We start from the raw sequence: 16,646 nt of genomic DNA on the forward strand, positions 1-16,646 counted from the left end.
CTTCACATTAATCTTTTTATTTTTATTTTATATGAAAATCTTCTTTTGCTTGCCCATTCAAGATCATCCACCTGCATCAGCACCCCCACACCCATCTGATGCTCCCCATCTGCTTATAGGTAGATTACAATTCTAAGGCATAGATGAAGAAACAGATTTTATCACATGAGGTATAAAAAAGCGATCATGATGGCTCAAGTCTATGCAAGAGGGAAACAAAAAAATTTGAGGCAAAACAAATAGCCAGTATGTATCAAACTCTATGAAATGTGGGTATACTCACAAACCTAAATCCTTACAACAGTTCTAAGGAGATAGACATTATTATACCAGCCCTTTGTTCATATTTCTCCACCACCCAACTAGTCATTAGAAGCCTAGAGAAGAGAATTTTCTGTGGAAGCTTCTCTGAATGGCAATCTTCAGCTCCTTATTCCTCAGACTGAATATGATGGGGCTAAGAAAGGGGGTGAAGACCGTGTAGGTGGTGGCCATGAGCATGTTACTGTCCATAGAATGAGGGCCCTTGGGTTTGAGGTAGATGATGGAGGCAAAACCGTAGTGCACGACCACTATGGTGAGGTGGGAGACACAGGTGGAGAAGGTCTTGTGCCGGCCCTCAGTGGAGGGGATCCTCAGGATGGCAGCCACGATGAAGACATAGGAGAGGACGATGAAGAATAAGCACCCCATCAGGGCTGTGACACAGACCAGGATCACACCCATGGTGACAGAGGCTGTGTCCTTCCCACAGGCCAACTTCAAGAGGGCAAACACGTGACAGCCATAATGGTGAATCTCATTTGACCCGCAAAAGGTGAGGTGAAAAACTATCAATGTCAGTATCATCCCCATGACTGAGCCACCAGCCCAGCACCAGGACACAAGACGGGTACAGTCACGGGGGCTCATGAGCACGTTGTAGCGCAGCGGGTGGCAGATGGCCACGTAGCGGTCGTAGCCCATGATCATGAGCAGGAAGGAGTGGGTGAAGCCAAACGTAAAGGAGAAGAACATCTGGCTGGCACAGGCCACAAAGGTGATGGAGTGGTGGGTGGAGAGCATGTCCACCAGCATGCGAGGGGTGACTGCAACAGTGAACAGGATCTCGGAGGTGGAGAGGGTGCACAGGAAGAGGTACATGGGGGTGTGGAGGCTGTGCTCCCTCCAGATGGTGCCCATGATGAGCAGGTTCCCCAGCAGCGTGAACAGGTACATCAGCAGGTACAGCAGGAAGAAGGTGGGCAGGAGCTGCTGAGGGAAGTTGGAGAAGCCAATGAGGATGAATTCAGACACCATGCTGTAGTTCTGACCAGATGAGGATGCTGCACCTGGGGAGATCAGAAAGAGAATCAACAATGATTACAGCATAAGCTCTGATGTAGATCAAATGGAAATTTAAGAGCTGTATACTATTTTAAATGTCCTTAATTTATCTGGGTCTCACCATCTTCTTCAGTAAAATGGGTGAAATCATAATACTTCTTACTATTCAGTCTTGTGATAAAGATAAACTGAGATTAAATGCTTACATGTATCAAGTGCTTAAGACATATTTGGCCACTGAGTTCTCATTATAATCTTTTCTTTCAAAAGTAAATCATAAAATAAATTCAGAAATATTTCTAATTGAATACTTCAAACATGAAATATCAAAGTTTTAGGGTAAAATAATATTGGAGTTAAATATACAAATTTAGATATTTTATTAAGAAATTTTATCCATGAAAAAAATGTGCTTAAATAAAGTCAAATTAGGTTATTGGAAAAGATTAATAAGATAGAGAGACAGAAAGAGAAGATACTAACAACAAAACATGAAATTAAAATTAGGAAGTAAATATAAATATAATGAATATTGGAAATTAACAAAAATAGTAAAACAGTAAGTCAACAAATATGAAACTCTAGATGAAATGAATGAACTCTTAAAAGAATGTAAAATTCCAAAAATGGCACAAGAAAAATTAGGGGTCCCAGATACATAAATATTTTGTAAAAGTTTTAGTTAGTTAAAAAGCTTTCCTCCTTAAAATCATTTCCTCAGTTGGGTTTGTAAGTAAGCTCTCTAAACTTTTAAGGAACAGTGGGTGAGTATCATATGCATGTTCTTCAACAAACAGAAAAATACATGAAATTGCCCAGCTCATTGCATCAGGTTAATGCAATCTTGATTCTAAAACCAGGCAAGAATATTTGTAAGAGAAGATAATTATGAGCTCATTTTATCTACTCATGCAGATTTAAAAATTCATAGTAGGATATAACACAGTAAAATCTCATGGTAGTAAAAATAATATATTATGATCATGTAGCTTTGATTTATCCTATTAATGACAAGGATGGTTCAACATCAGAAAATCTATCATGTGATTCACTACATGAATAAGCTATAAAAGAAAAATCATTTATTTATTACTATTCCAAATAAGGCAGGAATAATGTTCTAATATTCAACTTTCATTCATAATTTTTAAAAAAACTCTTTTGACCATGTGGGAAGGTGACTTTCATAGCTAGATTAAGAATATATACTATAAAGTCCAAAAAAGAGAGGATATATATATACAGGGATCTTCTTGATAGCTTAGATGGTAAAGAATCCACCTGCAATGCAAGAGACCCAGTTTCAATACCTGGGTCAAGAAGATCCCTTGGAGAAGAGAATGGCCAACCACTCTAGTATTCTTGCTTGGAGAATTCCATGGACAGAGGAGCCTGGTGGGCCATGGTCCATCGGGGTCATGGAGAGTTGGACATGACCAAGCAACTAAGACTTTCACTTTTTCATATGTACACATACAGCTGATTCACTTTGCTGTACAGCAGAAGCTATTATAACATAGTGAAGCGACTGAATTCTGATAAAAATAAGTTTAAGAAAAGAAAATACACCACAAAGCCAGCAAGTAGTATACTAATGGGGAAACTAGATGCATTATTTTAGGATCAAGAACAAGCCAAGCATGCTTACTGTCTCTGCTGTTCTTTAACATGGAACTGAAAGTCATGATGGTGCTACAAGGGAAAAAAGAAGATACATAAGGATTGGAAGGGAAGACCTGAGCATCTATCTAGAAAAGATAAAAGAATAAAGATGTAACATGTTAGAACAATAAGAGATCACAAGGCTACATAAAGAAAGGTCAACTTCCAAAGATTCATGATGTTTCTCATAATATTATATCTAATAAACATTCAAGGTATACAATTTTAGTTAAAATTAAGATAAAACTCCCAATAGCAACAGCAGTTATACAGAAAACAGTCTCAAGCATTTTTGTCTCAGGATATCTTTACACTAAAAAATTACTGAGGCCCCTAAAAGGTTTTTGTTTGAGTGGATTGTAACTATCAATTGTTACTATGTTAGAAATTAAAACCAAGAATTAAAAATATTTAATTATTAGTACATTTAAAAGAACACTAAGAAAACTAGCACATGCTAATTTAAGTAACATTTTTTAGTCAAGTAACATTTTCAGAAAAACTTAGAGTGAGAAGAATGGCTTTGTTGCACTTTTTTTTTGAATACACCTAATATCTGCCTTGTAGGAGACAATTGGCTGGCAGTGTCTGCTTCTTCATTCAGTCTAAAACATGTTGTTTTAGTTGAAGTAGATAATGAAAAACATTCTCATTGGTCGAATAGGGATCTCACAGACCTGCAGAAAAGTTGTCAGGGACCGCCAGAAGTCTTCACATCACACTCGGAATATCTCTGTTACAAAACAGCTGGAGTTAACCAGAAATGTAAATATTCCAAAGACTTGGGTCTGAGAACCACTGACTCACAAACTGCAAGGGGCACCTACGTAGGGTGAGAGCTAAAGACTCAGATGGACAAACTGAGAAGACCTCAGGCAGCCTCCTGAGATGGAGCTCTTCCCTAATGACCTTCTCCCCAGGACTGACCTCCATCGCCAGGTTGGGCAATGCTTCCCACAACTGTAGGGTTCTTCCTTCCTACCATTCCCTCCAGGTCTTCCTCAGCCTGGCCTGCCTTTTCCATGAAGTGGCCAGTAGGGAAGGGCAGAAGAATCTCTGCTGCTTGATGCTATCAGTGGTACCCTTAAGCTGGGGTGGGCTTGGACCTCCTAGAACAGATACTGTCTGCTTATTTCTGCTGTAGCCTTTCCTGCTGGCTGCTCCCTAGGGTCTCTTCAGGATGCCAGCCTAGAAGATCTGTCCTTAGAGTCTGGAGAGTCTGGAAGGGGCCACAAGGGATCTTCAGGGACTGCTGCCTCTAAATTTCCTCCAAATATCCACACACAAAAAGACTCCCTGCTTTCTGTATTCAGAGAAATCTCAGTCCATGTTCAGGGCTGAGAAGCTCCCAGGCATTGAGGAGACTAGGTTGGACACAGATAATGTCATTAACTTGGGACCAAGCAATGGTCAGAAATAAGGCAGGAGCTGGAGAAATCCCAAGTGGGAATCAGTGACTCTGTCCTGGGGTGAGGGCAGCTGGAGGGCTTCCCAGACAAGGGTAATTGTGAGCTGAATCTTGGATACTGGTTTCTCTTGGGCATTTGAAGTGTTCAACATCCCTGGTCAAATTGGATCATCTTACTTCTCTTCTCAATCAAATTACACCCTATTCCCATGGTCCTGGTGACCTAGTCACATAGTCTGACATTCACATATGCCTCCTTGTTATGTTATAAAACACAAATATTTGGGGTTTTGGTGTTGTCCTTGGTCTCTGACCCTGTGATAAGAGTGTCTTTTGTAAGCTAATGAGACGACTGGTGGCTGTGGGTTTATCCTTATAAAACGTCTTTTGTTTGCAACTCAAATATTTGACCTCATCTTTTAAGTTAACAATTTACATTCCACAGAGAAATGTGAATTCCTGGATCCTCAATCATATATTCTGAAATTTCAGCATGGAAGTCAACAGATATACATGTTATGTGACCTCCACCAACATTTCCTTTCTGCATAATGAAGATACCTGTAGGTAGCCTTTGACCTCTCTTTGTGCCATCTTGAGATAGCCCTCTGCCCTTTAAACACACTACCTAAAAATATACAACTTTAACACAGTAATGAGACATGTATGTGTTACTGAAAGTTAAGTGTGGGAAAAAGATTTCTGTAAGACATCAGATAACAACACACTTTTAACATGTGTACGTGCTTACGTAAGCATTGATGCCTCTTCCTTTTCTCCTTCCCTCTATCACCCTTCTTTCTCCTCTAAATCACTCTTTACTTCTTACTTTGTCTCCCTCCTTCATTTTTGCTTCTACTTCTTCTCTCTCATAGCCCTGTAATTAATAAACAATTGCCATGGAGACAAATAATTTTTCTTTTTTCTTTTTTTTTTTTACATTTGTCATAGCTAAAAAGATAGTTATAAAACACTGGACATGGTGCTTGATATAGAGAAAATTTTCAATGTTTGTTGGTTTTTACAATTATTTTCTGTTATTGTTTTTTATGTTATATTAGTGGGTAAAGAGAAAAATTAAGTCTCTTCTTACTTGTCCATTCAGAAAGAACCATGGGCATCAGGGCCAACACTCATTCATGGGATGCTCTCTACTTGACCATAGAAACATGTTCTAAGCCATAGATGATGGGATGGAGTTTATCACACAGTGTCCTGAAAGAGTAGTGCCAGAAGGACTGCAAATGGAGGAAAAATAAATAGCTAGTATGGAATGTAGATATTTTAACACATCTGAATCCTTACCATAGTTCTACGGAGATAAATATTATGATCCTAGCCCTTTTCTTCACCACCCAACTGGTCATCCGGAGTTTAGAGAAGAGAATTTTCTGTGGAAGCTTCTCTGTATGGCGTTCTTCAGCTCCTTATTCCTGAGACTGAAAATGATGGGGCTAAGAAAGGGGGTGAAGACTGTGTAGGTGGTGGCCAGCAGAGTGTTACTGTCCATAGAATGAGGGCCCTTGGGTTTGAGGTAGATGATGGAGGCAAAACCGTAGTGCACGACCACTATGGTGAGGTGGGAGACACAGGTGGAGAAGGTCTTGTGCCGGCCCTCAGTGGAGGGGATCCTCAGGATGGCAGCCACGATGAAGACATAGGAGAGGAAGATGAGGACTAAGCACCCCATGAGGGCCGTGACACAGACCATGATCACAACCATGGTGACAGAGGCTGTCTCCTTTCCACAGGCCAACTTCAACAGGGCAAGGACATGACAGGCAAAATGGTAAATCTCATTAGACCCACAGAAGGTGAGATGGAAAACTATCAGTGTTACCATCATCCCCATGACTGAGCCTCCAGCCCAGCACCAGGACACAAGACGGGCACAGTCACGGGTGCTCATGAGCACGTTGTAGCGCAGCGGGTGGCAGATGGCCACGTAGCGGTCGTAGCCCATGATCATGAGGAGGAAGGAGTGGGTGAAGCCAAACGTAAAGGAGAAGAACATCTGGCTGGCACAGGCCACAAAGGTGATGGAGCGGTGGGTGGAGAGCATGTCCGCCAGCATGCGAGGGGTGACTGCAACAGTGAACAGGATCTCGGAGGTGGAGAGGGCGCACAGGAAGAGGTACATGGGGGTGTGGAGGCTGTGCTCCCTCCAGATGGTGCCCATGATGAGCAGGTTCCCCAGCAGCGTGAACAGGTACATCAGCAGGTACAGCAGGAAGAAGGTAGGCAGGAGCTGCTGAGGGAAGTTGGAGAAGCCAATGAGGATGAATTCAGACACTGTGCTGTAGTTCCGTCCAGATGAGGATGCTGCATCTGGGGAGATCAGAAACAAGATGAAGGCCCAGTGGTTACAACAGAGGTTCTAAAATAGGTTAAATGATAATTGAAGGCTTCCGTATTATATAACTACGTTCTTAACTTTTCTGGGTCTCAAAATTCTCATCAGTAAGATGGAATAAATCATAATAGCTGTTATTATTCCATAATGTGATAAAAATAAAATGAGATCAGTATATTAAATGCTGAAGACATAGTTTAGCTTCTGGGTTTTCCACAGTGACTACAACATGAAAAGTTTTCACTTTTTGGAGACATTGAAGACAAACATAGATGATCAGGATCATATTCTCTTGAATAATGTGCCTGTTGTAGGAAATACTTATTTGGTTCTCAAGGCTGTAAAATGTTTTTCCTCTGAGAATCTTTGTCTTTTAATTGATAATTTATTACATTGATATTTATTTTAATACTATATTAATGGTACTTTTTTCTGTGTTGTTTCATATTGATATTTACTATTCTAAATGAGCTGAACAGAAAAGCTTGAAAACAAATGAATGGAAGAATATATGCCAGGAAAAATTACCAAGTGACAGCTGAGGCAGTAATTTTGAAAACAGACAAAATGAAATTTAAAGAAACAGTAATTATCTTCCATTGACAATTGCAACTCAAAGCATCAAGTTTCCCTGGAGAAATCTTCTGAGAAAGAAACCAAGCTTAGGACATCTTGTGCCAGTGTGAAAGGAAACTTTCAGTGAGTAATGGCTTAATGTTAAATGCATGCCAGAACCAGATTGCAAATGTGCCCACTAAGCTGATTGCCAGAATGAAGGATTGTTGTACAGGGAATGGAGGAACAAGCTAAATGACACCACGAAGATGCAATCAGACAAATCTCAAGATGGAACATGCTACAGAACAATTGATTTTGTAATGTAGATATCACTCTCACTAAAGAATATGGAAAATTCAAGGGACATAACAAGCAATTGCAATATACAGTCCTAGCTTGGATACTAGTTTAGATGAGCCAGTGTAAACTAATTTTAAGGCAACAGAGGAAATTTTCATTCTGTTATGAATGAATAATTAGGTGTAAATAATGTGAGATCATTATTAACTTAATTATTGAGCAGGCCAAAAGGTTTATTCAGGTTTTTCTGTAATATGGAAAAACCTGAATGAACTCTTTGGAAACCCAATATTAATTTTAAATGTGATCTTGTGATTTTGTGTGTGATGAAAAGCATTCTTAGTTTAAATGCAGACTGAAATTAAAAATTACACAGACACACACACATTCACACTTCAAGAGAAAAAGAAAATTATTTTATTAAGTATAGAAGAACATCATAATGATTAGCATAAATATCACTAATCTATGTAACTATATACTTTGGAATAGGAAGTAATAAATAATCAGCATAATTTCAGTGAATACATATAAACAGGAAAAGATAAACCAATATGTGATAGATAGATGCAATATGTAGCTAGATTTGCTCAAAGTATAGAAAGGTAATTTGTGAATTGTTAATTAGAATGCAATTAATAATATTTATGGTGGCTTAGTAAAGAATCTGCCTACAATGTGTGAGACTTGGGTTCTATCCCTGGGTTGAGAAGATCCCCTAGAGAGGGCATGGTAACCCACTCCAGTATTCTTTCCTGGAGAATCCCCATGGACAGAGGTGCCTGGCAGGCTACAGTTCATGGGATTGCAAAGAGCTGGACATGACTGAATGACTAAGCAGAGAACAGCATAAATCAGTTATTGGATATATTTAGACTCTTCAATAAAGAGATATTAAACATTTTTTAAAAAAGTTCAGGGAATTTAAAAAAAAACTGAACTTGTATATAGGACATAAAGACATTTCCCATGAATTTCAAGTATAAATATGATGTAGATTACAGTGCATTAAAAGTAGACGTTGTTGAGCAGTAGCTTGTTAGATCCACTGTGTTTGGGAGCTAAAGGTTGTATTAAATAATACTTTGTAACAATAGTAAAATGTAAAGTAAATTTTAATACTTTATAAAATTTTATAATTAAATAATTCAAGCACATAATTGCAAATTTTAAACTAAATTTGTACTATGAAAAAACACAGGAGGCAAGAATATACAATGGAGAAAAGACAATCTCTTTAACAAGTGGTGCTGGGAAAACTGGTCAACCACTTATAAAAGAATGAAACTAGAACACTTTCTAACACCATACACAAAAATAAACTCAAAATGGATTACAGATCTAAACGTAATACCAGAAACTATAAAACTCCTAAAGGAGAACATAGGCAAAACATTCTCTGACATACATCACAGCAGGATCCTCTATGACCCACCTCCCAGAGTAATGGAAATAAAAGCAAAATAAACAAATGGGACCTAAAAACTTCTGCACAACAAAGGAAACTATAAGCAAGGTGAAAAGACAGCCTTTAGAATGGGAGAAAATAATAGCAAATGAAGCAACTGACAAACAACTAATCTCAAAAATATACAAGCAACTCCTGCACCTCATTCCAGAAAAATAAACGACCCAATCAAAAAATGGGTCAAAGACCTAAATAGACATTTCTCCAAAGAAGACATACAGATGGCTAACAAATACATGAAAAGATGCTCAACATCACTCATTATCAGAGAAATGCAAATCAAAACCACAATGAGGTACCATTTCACGCCAGTCAGAATGGCTGCGATCCAAAAGTCTACAAGCAATAAATGCTGGAGAGGGTGTGGAGAAAAAGGAACCCTCTTACACTATGGGTGGGAATGCATACTAGTACAGCCACTATGGAGAACAGTGTGGATATTCCTTAAAAAACTGGAAATAGAACTGCCATACAACCCAGCAATCCCACTCCTGGGCATACACACTGAGGAAACCAGAAGGGAAAGAGACATGTGTACCCCAATGTTCATCGCAGCACTGTTTATAATAGCCAGGACATGGAAGCAACCTAGATGTCCATCAGCAGATGAATGGATAAGGAAGCTGTGGTACATATACACAATGGAGTATTACTCAGCACGATACTGGATGCTTGGGGCTGGTGCACTGGGATGACCTAGAGGGATCGGATGGGATGGGAGGTGGGAGAGGGGTTCAGGATGGAGAACGCATGTACACCTGTGGCGGATTCATGCCAATGTATGGCAAAACCAACACAATATTGTAAAGAAAAAAAAAATACACAGCTTTCAATATATTTATGGAGAAATTTTTACAAGAAGAAAGTCATGCTTAATAAAATCAAAATCAGGTTGTTGTAGAAGATTAAAACAAGGAGAAGATGCAAATAAGAAAACACAAAAAATAAAATTGAAAAATAACTAGAGAAATAATGGATATTTTTAAATTAATAAAGATAGAAAAATACAAGTTAGGAAATTTGAAATAATACACTAAGGAAATAAGTTTAGAATATATATGGAAATGTAGCTTAGAAAACTATAAAATTCCAAATCTGGTGCTAGAAAAAATAGAGACCTCGGGGACTCAAGTCAATTTTGAGGAAACTGAAAAATTTGATGAAATGCAGTCATTCCTCGATAACCTTGGCCTCAGTGGGTTTTCAGGTAACCTCTCTTAAATTTTTAACGAACATCTGAAGAGTATCTTATACTCATTTCTAAAAGCCAGAAAAATCATATGAAGTATGCTCTCCCCTTTTCATTAAGTTAATGCAATCTTGGTTCTAAATCAAGTTGAATGCTAATAAGAAATGAAAATTATGGGGTCCATTTCACCTACCCATGCAAAGTTTTAAAAACTAAGTGTTCTTGCCTGGAGAATCCCAGGGATGGGGGAGCTTGGTGGGCTGCTGTCTATGGGGTCGCACAGAGTCGGACACGACTTAAGCAACTTAGCAGCAGCAGCAAGAAGACATAGTCTAGTCAAATCCATTCTTTTTTCAAAAGTAGTGTATGATGATAAAGTGTTTTGACTTCTCCTGTACATGACAAGAGTGGTACAACATCAGAAAACCTAGCATCCGACTCATCAGGTGAATAAACTAAAGCAAAAAATCATATAATTATTTCTATCAAGGCAGGAATCTATTTCCTAAAATTCCAGCCCTATATTTATGATTTTAAAAATTGGCATGTATTTAATATAAGTATTAGTATATATACATAAAATATTGTTTTATATATACAACATAATGAATGATATATATATGTATGTGTGTATGTGTATATATATATATATATATATACACATATATATTTATATATACACACACAATCAGTTATGATTTTAAAAAGCCTCCACAACATGTTACGGAAAGGGATTTTCTTAGCTAGGTAAAGAATATACACTTTAAGTACTGGCACAAAACAGACACATACAATCAATGGAACCGAATGGAGAGATCATAAATAAACCCACACACCTATGTTCATTTAATCTATGACAAAATAGACCAGAATATAAATTGGAGAAAAGATAGTCTCTTCAATAAGTGTTGCTGGAAAAACTGAACTAGATGTAAAACAATGAAATTAGAACATTTTCTCACAACATATTAAAAAATAAACTGAAATGGATTAAAGACGTAAATGTCTTTACATCTCCCACGAAATTCCTGGGAGAAAACATGGGCAGAACATGTTTGACATAAATTATAGCAATATTTTTGTCTCCTAAACCAAAAGAAAAAGCAGAAATAAGTGAATGGAAGCTAATTAACTTTAAAAGCTTTTGCACAGCAAGGGAAACATGGACAAAACAAGAAAACAGCCTACAGAATGGAAGAAAATATGGCTGAAAAGGGTTAATATTGAAAACATAATCATACATCTCAATATCAAAAAACAACCTAATCAAAAAATAGGTAGAAGATCTGAGTCATCAGGTTTCCAAAGAAGACATACAGTTGGCTAACAGGAACAGGAAAAGATGTTCAGCCTTGCTAATTATTAGAGAAATGCAAACAATAAAAAGAGCTATCATCGCACATCTGTCAGAAGGGCTATCAATAAAGTCTAGAAATAACAAATATTTGAGATGATGTGAAGAAAAAGGAACCCTTGTACATTGTTCGTGGCAATGCAAATTGGTGCAGCCACTATGAAAAACAGTATAGAGGTTTCTAAAAAAAAAAAAACTAAAAAGAGAACTACCATATCATTCAGCAATTCCACTCCTGGTTATACATTTGGAAGAAATGAAAACACTTATGTGAAAATATACATGCACCTCAGTGTTCATAGCAGGACAATTTACAAGAGCCATGATTTGGAGTATCCCAAGTGCCCAAACAGCAGATAGATGAATGGCTTAAGAAGATTAATAATATTATTAATATAAATAATATATGTAATGGAATATTATTCAGCCATAAAAAGAATGGAATTCTGCCGCTTGCAACAGCTGGGCAGATCCAGACAATATTATGCTTGTGAAATAAGAAAGAGAAATGCAAATATTTTGTGATATCACTTATAACTGTAATCTAAAGACTAATACACACAAATGTATATGTAAAACAGAGACAGACTCACAGGTACAGAAAACAAACTAGTGAGTACCAAAGTGGTGAGGGAAGAGGTGAGGGAAAAACTAAGGGTAGGGGATTGAGAGTTACCAACTTCTGTGTATAAATAGATAAGCAACAAAGAAATATTGTATAGCATAGGAAATTATAGCCATTGTCTTATAATAACGTTTAACAGAATGCAATCTGTAAAATTACTGGGTCACTATGCTGGACACCAGAAACTCGTGTAACACTGTGAAATTCAACTGCATTCCAGTACAAAAGCACCTTAAAACAGAATATATGCTACAAAACTAGCAAATAGATTACTAATGGGGAACTTTAGGTGCATTATTTTAGGAGCAAGAATCCAAGGTTACTTACTGTCTCTGCTGTCCTTGAACATGGAACTGAAAGCCTTGAGCAGTGCACTAAGGAAAGGAAAAGAGAGAAGGCATGCAAGGTTGGAAGGGAATTCATGATTATGCACACAGAGAAGTTGAAAGAATGAAAATGAAGTTTATTAGAACAAAAGAAGCACAAAGTTTCAGAAGGCAAGATCGACAACAAAGAAAGATAGTATTTCTCATAGTATTACACCAGTGATTATCATTTAATACATATAATTTAAGTTAAGTAGGATAAGACAGGGCAAAGGCTAATAGGGCTTTGCCAAGAGAATAGACTGGTCATAGCAAACACCCTCTTTCAACAACACAAGAGATGACTCTACAAATGGACATCACCCGATGGTCAATACTGAAATAAGATTGATTATATTCTTTTCAGCCAGAGATGGAGAAAATACAAGACTGGGAGCTAACTGTGGTTCAGATCATGAACTCCTTATTGCAAAATTCAGACTTGAAGAAAGTAGTGAAAACCAGTAGACCATTTGGATCTAACCTAAATCAAATCTGTTACAATTATACAGTGGAAGTGACAAATAGATTCAAGGGATTAGATCTGATAGACAAAGTGCCTGAAGAACTATGGATGGAGTTTCATGACATGGTACAGGGGGCAGTGATCAAGACCATCCCCAAGAAAAAGAAATGCAAAAAGTCAAAATTTTTGTCTGAGGAGGCCTTACAAATAGCTGAGAAAAGAAGAGATGCTAAAGGCAAAGGAGAAAAGGAAAGGTACCCATATGAATGCAGAGTTCCAAAGAATAGCAAGGAGAGATAAGAAAGTCTACCTCACGTGTACACCCGTGGCAGATTCATGTTGATGTATGGCAAAACCAATACAATATGGAAAAGTAAAAAATAAAATAAAATGCAGCTGAATAATTTATTTAAAAAAAGTCTACTGCAGTGATCAATGCAAAGAAATAGAGGAAAACAATACAATGGGAAAGACTAGAGATCTCTTCAAGAAAATTAAAGAAACCAAGGGAACGTTTCATGCAAAGATGGGCTCAATAAAGGACAGAAATGGTATGGAACTAACAGGAGCAGAAGATATTAAGAAGAGGTGGCAAGAATACACAGAACTCTACAAAAAAGATCTTCATGACCCAGATAACCACGATGTGATCACTCACCCAGAGCCAGACATCCTGGAACGCAAAGTCAAGTGGGCCTTAGGGAGCATCACTACGAACAAAGCTAGTGGAGATGATGGAATTCCAATTGAGTTATTTTGAATCCTAAAAGATGATGCTGTGAAAGTGCTGCACTCAATTTGCCAGTAAATTTGGAAAACTCAGCAGTGGCCACAGGACTGGAAAAGGTCAGTTTTCATTCCAATCTCAAAGAAAGGCAATGCCAAAGAATGTTCAAACCACCACACAATTGCACTCATCTCACACACTAGAAAAGTAATGCTCAAAATTCTCCAAGCCAGGCTTCAACAGTACGTGAACTGTGAACTTCCAGATGTTCAAGTTGAATTTAGAAAAGGCAGAGGAATCAGAAATCAAATTGCCAACATCTGCTGGATCATTGAAAAAGCAAGAGAATACCAGAAAAATATCTACTTCTGCTTTATTTACTATACCAAAGCCTTTGACCATGTAGATGACAACAAACTGTGGAAAATTCTTAAAGAGATGGGAATAACAGAACACCTTACCTGCCTTCTGAGAAACCTGTATGCAAGTCAAGAAGCAACAATTAGAACTGGACATGGAACAACAGACTGGTTCCAAATTGGGAAAGGATTATGTCAAGGCTGTGTATTGTCACCCTGCTTATTTAACTTATATGCGGAGTACATCATATGAAATGTCAGGCTGGATGAGGCACAAGCTGGAATCAAGATTGCTGGGAGAAATATCAATAACCTCAGGTATGCAGATGACCCCACCTTTATGGCAGAAAGTGAAGAGGAACTAAAGAGCCTCTTGATGAAAGTGAAAGAGGAGAGTGAAAAAGTTGGCTTAAAGCTCAACATTCAGAAAACGAAGATCATGGCATCCGGTCCCATCACTTCATGACAAATAGATGGGGAAACAATGGAAACAGTGAGAGACTTTATTTTCTTAGGCTCAAAAATCACTGCAGATGGTGATTGCAGCCATGAAATTAAAAGATGCTTGCTCCTTAGAGGAAAAGCTGTGAGAAACCTAAACAGCATATTAAAAAGAAGATACATTATTTTGTCAAAGGTTCATTCGGTCAAAACTATGGTTTTTCCAGTAGTCATGTATGGATGTGAGAATTGGACTATAAAGAAAGCTGAGTGCCAAAGAATTGATATTTTTGAACTGTGGTGTTGGAGAAGACTCTTGAACGTCCCTTGGACTGCAAGGAGATCAAACCAGTCAATCCAGAGGAAATCAGTCCTGAATATTCATTGGAAAGATTGATGTTGAAGCTCAAACTCCAATACATTGGCCACCTGATGCAAAGAACTGACTCTTTGGAAAGACCCTGATGCTGGGCAAGATTGAAGGCAGGAAGAGAAGGAGATGACAGAGGATGAGATGGTTGAATGGTATCACTGACTCGATGGGCATGAGTTTGAGCAAGCTTCAGGATTTGGTGATGGACAGGGAAGCCTGGCTGCAGTCCATGGGGTTGCAAAGAGTTGGAAAGACTGAATGACTGAACTGAACTGAACGTAAGACTGGCAGCAGTGACACAGACTATAAAGAAAAGCCCTAAACAAATGTATTCTTTTTAATGGCTGAGTAATACTCCATTGTGTATATGTACCACTGCTTTCTTATCCATTCATCTGCTGATGGACATCTAGGTTGCTTCCATGTCCTGGCTATTATAAACAGTGCTGCGATGAACACTGGGGTACACGTGTCTCTTTCCCTTCTGGTTTCCTCAGTGTGTATGCCCAGCAGTGGGATTGCTGTGTCATAAGGCAGTTCTATTTCCAGTTTTCTAAGGAATCTCCACACTGTTCTCCATAGTGGCTGTACTAGTTTGCATTCCCACCAACAGTGTAAGAGGGTTCCCTTTTCTCCACACCCTCTCCAGCATTTATTACTTGTAGACTTTTGGATCGCAGCCATTCTGACTGGTGTGAAATGGTACCTCATAGTGGTTTTGATTTGCATTTCTCTGATAATGAGTGATGTGGAGCATCTTTTCATGTGTTTGTTAGCCATCTGTATGTCTTCTTTGGAGAAATGTCTATTTAGGTCTTTGGCCCATTTTTTGATTGGGTCATTTATTTTTCTGGAGTTGAGCTGTAGGAGTTGCTTGTATATTCTCGAGATTAGTTGTCAGCCATTAAAAAGAATACATTTGAATTGGTTCTAATGAGGTGGATGAAACTGGAGCCTATTATACAGAGTGAAGTAAGCCAGAAAGAAAAACACCAATACAGTATACTAACGCATATATATGGAATTTAGAAAGATGGTAGCAATAACCCTGTGTATGAGACAGCAAAAGAGACACTGATGTATAGAACAGTCTTATGGACTCTGTGAGAGAGGGAGAGGGTGGGAAGATTTGGGAGAATGGCATTGAAACATGTAAAATATCATGTATGAAATGAGTTGCCAGTCCAGGTTCGATGCACGATACTGGATGCTTGGGGCTGGTGCACTGGGACGACCCAGAGGGATGGAATGGGGAGGGAGGAGGGAGAAGGGTTCAGGATGGGGAACACATGTATACCTGTGGCAGATTCATTTTGATATTTGGCAAAACTAATACAATTATGTAAAGTTTAAAAATAAAATAAAATTAAAAACAAACAAACAAACAAACAAAAAGCCCTAAACATCTTGTTCTCAGGATCCTTGAAACAAAAATTATTGTGCTTGCAAAAGGTCTTTTCTTTGGGTGAGTTATCACTACTGATCTTCACCATTGTAGGAATTGAATCTGAGAAGGATTGAAAATATTTAGTATTTGCACATTTAAAAGAACAATAATAAACCCATTGCATTTTAATATAGCAACACTTTTAGGAAAGCAGCTGCATTTTCAAAAACTAGTGAGAATAGTGGTCTAGTTTCAGATTTTCTCAAATATGTTCTATTTCTGGCA

The 16,646-nt window shown here is 38.1% G+C and overlaps 2 protein-coding genes across 2 annotated transcripts; both read right to left on the minus strand.

The window, feature by feature from the left end:
• Positions 1–369: 369 nt before the first annotated feature.
• LOC129659916 (olfactory receptor 10H4-like) lies at positions 370–1,308 on the minus strand. Its single transcript, XM_055591458.1, has one exon. The coding sequence runs from the start codon at positions 1,297–1,299 to the stop codon at positions 370–372; it is 930 nt and encodes a 309-aa protein (XP_055447433.1). The 5' UTR covers positions 1,300–1,308.
• Positions 1,309–5,759: 4,451 nt separating this feature from the next.
• On the minus strand, positions 5,760–6,701 carry LOC129641927 (olfactory receptor 10H4-like). Its single transcript, XM_055566503.1, has one exon. The coding sequence runs from the start codon at positions 6,609–6,611 to the stop codon at positions 5,760–5,762; it is 852 nt and encodes a 283-aa protein (XP_055422478.1). The 5' UTR covers positions 6,612–6,701.
• Between the last annotated feature and the right edge of the window lie 9,945 nt (positions 6,702–16,646).

This window comes from Bubalus kerabau, chromosome 1 (genome assembly GCF_029407905.1).
Source record: "Bubalus kerabau isolate K-KA32 ecotype Philippines breed swamp buffalo chromosome 1, PCC_UOA_SB_1v2, whole genome shotgun sequence".
Classification (NCBI taxonomy): domain Eukaryota; kingdom Metazoa; phylum Chordata; class Mammalia; order Artiodactyla; family Bovidae; genus Bubalus; species Bubalus kerabau.